General features: G+C 45.0%; 1 protein-coding gene across 1 annotated transcript in view; it reads right to left on the bottom strand.

Annotated features, from left to right (window-relative positions):
• The window catches only part of cntnap1 (contactin associated protein 1), a 109,066-nt gene extending 103,770 nt beyond the window's left edge, over positions 1–5,296 (bottom strand). The window contains exon 1 of the mRNA XM_068013083.1: positions 5,075–5,296. Within this exon, the coding sequence (XP_067869184.1) occupies positions 5,075–5,296 (222 nt within the window). The remainder of the gene's footprint in view (positions 1–5,074) is intronic.
• Positions 5,297–5,549: the final 253 nt, after the last annotated feature.

Raw genomic sequence — 5,549 nt, 5'->3', positions numbered from 1 at the left:
GACACCAACTCAAGGCGTGGGCCAAATAAAAGTGGCAGCTTCTCGTGAAACTAAACTCTAGAAATGAGTACCTAAGCACAAAACTGCCCGCTAACCCTCACCCCTCAACCCTCCACCCCTCAACCCTCCACCCCTCAACCCTCCACCCCTCAACCCTCCACCCCTACTGCCCATTCACCCTACCCTAACCCTAACCCCTACTGCCCATTCACCCTACCCTAACCTCTACCCTAACCCTAACCTAAGCCCTAACGCCTAGCACCTAACCCTAACGCCTAGCACCTAACCCTAACGCCTAGCACCTAACCCTAACGCCTAGCACCTAACCCTAACGCCTAGCACCTAACCCTAACGCCTAGCACCTAACCCTAACGCCTAGCACCTAACCCTAACGCCTAGCACCTAACCCTAACGCCTAGCACCTAACCCTAACGCCTAGCACCTAACACCCACCCCAACCCTAACGCCTAACCCTACCCTAACGCCTAGCACCTAACCCCTACCCTAATCTTAACACCTACCCTAACCCCTACCCTAATCCTAACACATAACGCCTAAACCCTACCCTAAAACCCCCCCAATCCTAAGTCTAAAACCCCCCCAGACCGAACCCTAAACCAAAGCTAACCCTAGTCCTAATCGACCAAACTTCCCCAACCACCCCCCACCTATTCCTAACCTACCCAAAACACCCCCGACCGAACTTCTGAAACTTCTTGATGGCTCCCGCCCTAAAATCCAAACTTTGTCCAGCCCTTAGACACGACTGATCCTTCAATTCGATATACTCATTGCAAAATTAATAGCACATGCTATTCATTGCAATCCCACTGATAATCCGAGCTGGAAAGGCAAGCGGACATGGATGGACACTAACTTAAGGCGTGAGCCGAATAAAAGTGGCAGCTGCTAGTGAAATTAAACTCAAGAAATGAGTATATAAACACAAGAGGGGAGGTTTTCCCACCCCTACTGCCCGTTCACCCTACCCTAACGAGTAGTGTACAGGCCACCCAACATTAATCACACTGTAGGATGGGGTATAAAAGAAATAATGGCAGCTTGTCAGAAATGTACAATAATCACTGGGCAGCACAGTGGCGCAATGGTTAGCACCGCAGCCTCACAGCTCCAGGGACCTGGGTTCAATTCTGGGTACTGCCTGTGTGGAGTTTGCATGTTCTCCCTGTGTCTGCGTGGGTTTTCTCCGGGTGCTCCGGTTTCCTCCCACAAGCCAAAAGACTTGCAGGTTGATAGGTAAATTGGCCATTATAAATTGTCACTAGTATAGGTAGGTGGTAGGGAAATATAGGGACAGGTGGGGATGTTTGGTAGGAATATGGGATTAGTGTAGGATTAGTATAAATGGGTGGTTGATGTTCGACACAGACTCCGTGGGCCGAAGGGCCTGTTTCAGTGCTGTATCTCTAATCTAATCTAAAATCTAATCATGGGCGATTTTAACCTACATATAGACTGGAAATATCAGATGGGCAGAAGTAGCCTAGAAGAGTAGTTTCTTGGGACAATACATTCTGGAGCAAGAGAGCAGGTGACACTAGACCTGGTATTGTGCAATGAGATAGTATTAATGACCTCAGTTAAGGCACCCCTAGCTAGCAGTGATCAGGATTTAATTTTGCATTTAGTTTGAGGGAGAGAAGAGTGGGTCCAAGACTAGTATTTTAAAAACTTAAATAAGGACAATTATGAGGGCATGAAAGCAGAGCTAGCTAAAGTGAACTGGCAGATTAGTTAAGGGATAGATCAATAGAGATGCAGTGGCAAACATTTAAGAGGCTATTTCAGAAAGTGTTAACAAAGTGAGCATTGGTCCTACAGAAAGTGTGTGAGGAATTAATGGATAATTAGGGTTAGGCAGATGAATTGAACAGATATTTTGCATTAGTCTTCACTATTGAGGATACAAGTAACATCCTTGTATTAGCTGTAAATCAGGAAATGGAAGGGAGGGAGGAACTCAAGAAAATTACAATCACCAGGGAAGTGGTACTGAACAAATTGTTGGAGCTGCAGGCTAACAAGTCCCCAGGTCCTGATGGACTTCATCCTAGGAAGTTAAAAGTAGTGGATTGAGATATAATTGATGTATTAGTTTTAATTTTCCAAAATTCCCTAGGTTCAGGGAAGGTTCAGAGATCAGAAAATAGCAAATGTAACTCCTTTATTCAAAAGGGAGGGAGACAGAAAACAAGAAACTACAGGCCAGTTAGCTTAACATCTGTCTTAGGGAAAATGTTAGAAGCTATTAAAGATGTTACAGCATGGCATTTAGAAAACTTCAAGGTAATCAGGCAGAGTCAACATGGTTGTGAAAGGGAAATAATGTTTAACCAATTTATTGGAGTTCTATGTGCTGTGGATAAAGGGGAACTGGTGGATGTACTGTACTTGGATTTCCAGAAAGCATTTGATAAGGTGCCACAAAGGTTATTGCACAAAATAAAAGCTCATTGTGTAGGGGGTAACATATTGGCATACATAGAAGATTGGGTAGCTGACTAAGAAACAGTAGGCAGAAATGGGTCATTTTCTGTTTGGCAAGATGTAACTAGTGGTGTGCCACAGGGATCTGTGCTAGGCCTCAACTTTTTACAATTATATAAATGACTTGGATGGAGGAACCAAAAGGTATAGCTTCTAAATTTGCTGATGACACAAAGATGGGTAGGAAAGTAACTTGATGAGAACATAAGGGGGGCTACAAAGATTATAGAAAAGTTAAGAGTGGGTAAAGACAGTACAATGTGGTAAAGTGTGAAATTGTCCACTTTGGCAGAAAGAATAAGTATATTATCTAAATGGAGAGAGAGATTGCAGAGGGATCTGTGTCCTTGTGAATGAATTACAAAATTAGTATGCAGGTTCAGCATGTAATTAGAAAAGCTAATAGAATGTTATCATTTGTCATAAGGAGAATTAAATACAAAAAGTAGGGAGGTTATGCTTCAGCTATACAGGGCATTGGTGAGATCCCATCTGGAGTACTGTGTACTGTATTGGTCTCCTTATTTAAAGGAGAGATGTAAATGCATTGGAGGTAGTAGAGAAGGTTTATGAGACTCATACCTGGAATGGGCAGGCTGTCTTCCAAGGAAAGATTGAGCAGGCTAGGCTTGTATCCACTGGAATTAAGTGTAAGAGGCGACTTGATTGAAATAGGGTGGATGTGGAAAGGATGTTTCTCCTTGTGAGAAATTCTAGAACTAGGGGTCACCCATTTAAGAGGGGAGAAATTTGTTCCCCTTTGCAAAGGGCTGAGTGTCTTTGGAATTCTCTTCCTCAAAAGGCAGAGTCTTTTAATATTTTTACAAAGTGATTCATGAGAACGCTCGCCAGCGCTGACATCATGGCTTGCATTTGATAAACAAGGGGGTGGAAGGTTCTAGGGGTAGGTGGAAATGTGGAGTCAGCAGTTCAACCATGAACTTATTGAATGGCGAAGCAGGCTCGAAGGGTTGAGTGGCCTACTCCTGCTCCCAATTCGTCTGTTCGTATGGCAGACTGTCCCAGTCTCCCGATGTTGTTTAGAGATGTGGAATTCTGATATAGCAAAAGTTTTAATCTGTCCGTTTAATTTAGCCACAACACAAGAAATGCTTCATTTTCCCGGGAACTACAGAATTAAAATTGCCATATTAAAACGTTCACACGCTAGATATTTGTGAAATGATGTAAGAATACACAAAGCTACTATCCAAGACACTTCCTAGGTGCTTGGGGTTACAGTGCGAAACTTGAAGCTTTTTTTCCAATCATCTTTTCCACTGCATTCAGCCCCGTCAAGGTAAAATTATGAAGGAACTGGGTAACTTACAGCACGAAACAGGGCAACAGCGAGACCATTAATTTACTGGGCAATGCCCCCCACTTCACAAAAAATCCCAGTAAATTCGTTATTAAACACTACAACGCGCTAATAGCGCCACGTCTAAAAAGGAGACAGGCAACGAGACTCTGGGCAATTTAGTACTGTTACAACAGGTAAAGAAAACTCCATTAGCAGACATTTCATGCGATATAGGATGCAGTACCTGAAAGTTATAATACTTGAATTCAGAGTGACCTGGACATTTAAGGCAGGTTTCCATCACCATCTGGATATTTAAGCGTTTAAAGGAGCAGTAAGACGCAAATCACAAGTGTATGAAAAAGGCAGCTGCCACTACTGCTGTTCTAGTATTTACACTCACCCCAGTCCCCTCAGGTCTTTCGCAGTCTGTGCTTCTCCCTCCGGAGCTCACTGCAAGGCTCAGCAGAGAAGAGCTGGCGTGTTCCCTCTCACCACCTGCTTCCAATAATGTTTCTTGCTCTGCATCACTGAAACGCACTACAATATTGCCGGGAGCCGGTTTACATATACCTCCCCCTGTTAATCAACCCCTCCCACTGGGAGGGCCGACCGACCACCCCCGGCACAGACGAAACACAGCTAGATAATAAGATATTTATATAATATCTAAATAACATTTATATAACTTTCATGTAATATCTCGACAGCATTTACAGATCGATTGTCTGATTGGCGAAGAGACAAATCACACCAATCCGCCCCTATGTAATACTTAGAGACACCCCAGTACTTCCCCTCCACCTATGGGGGTATTTCTAGCCCCCCTATGCTGATCCTCCCCCTATAGGTATAAACCTCCTCCTGCATTGTCTCTCCTTCATGGGGGAATATAAATCTCCCCCAGAACTGTCTCTCCCTATGGGGATATATAAATCTCCCCCTGCACTGCCTCCCTCCCTATGGGCATATATATATATCTCCCGCTGTACTGCCCCTCCCACCAAGAGGGTATATAAATCTCCTCCTGAACTGTCCCTCCCCCTATGGGGTGTACAAATCTTCCCCTGCACTGCCTCTCCCCATATGAGTGTATATAAATTTCCCCTTGTACTGCCTCTCCCTCTATGGCCTCTTTCCCGATGAGGGTAAGTAAAGATCCCCCTGTACTGGTATGAGACCTGATCCACCAGAGGGCTGGTCTGTTGATCGCTTTCCTTTCCCTTGATCAGGAGAAGATGTTCAACAGGATGGATCACGAACACTTATTCGGGACACTGGATATTCGTTGTCCGGATCCGACTTCTGTACCCAGTGGCAGAATATCTCATTAAGAATAATGGATCCTTGACAGCGCTCCTTTGTTTTGGGAGAATGGGTACCCAATTCAGGCCAGTTATATGCCACCTGCATGGAGCCTTTCCTGTGCCTCTTGAGGAGGGGGTTGTCGGGACTGGCTGTGCGTGGGCTGGGCATGGAGGTCATTCTCTCAACTTATGCCGAAGACATGCTCCTCATAGTTGTGGATCCTTTTGACCTGCGGAGGATGCTGTGAGCACCAGCAGGTCTACTCTGAAATGTCCTCCACCAGTATCAACAGGGAGAAATGTTCTGGACTCTTGGTGGGTCAGTGGTGGCTGGATTTCCTGCCAGAGGAGCTCAGGTCTTTTGCCTGTAGCACCACTCACCTCCTCTTTCTGGGAGTCTATCTGAGCCCTGCCGAGGATGCCTGGCCAGT

This window comes from Heterodontus francisci, chromosome 33, assembly GCF_036365525.1.
Source record: "Heterodontus francisci isolate sHetFra1 chromosome 33, sHetFra1.hap1, whole genome shotgun sequence".
NCBI classification, from domain to species: Eukaryota; Metazoa; Chordata; class Chondrichthyes; order Heterodontiformes; family Heterodontidae; genus Heterodontus; species Heterodontus francisci.
This window is presented reverse-complemented; position numbering and strand designations above follow the sequence as displayed.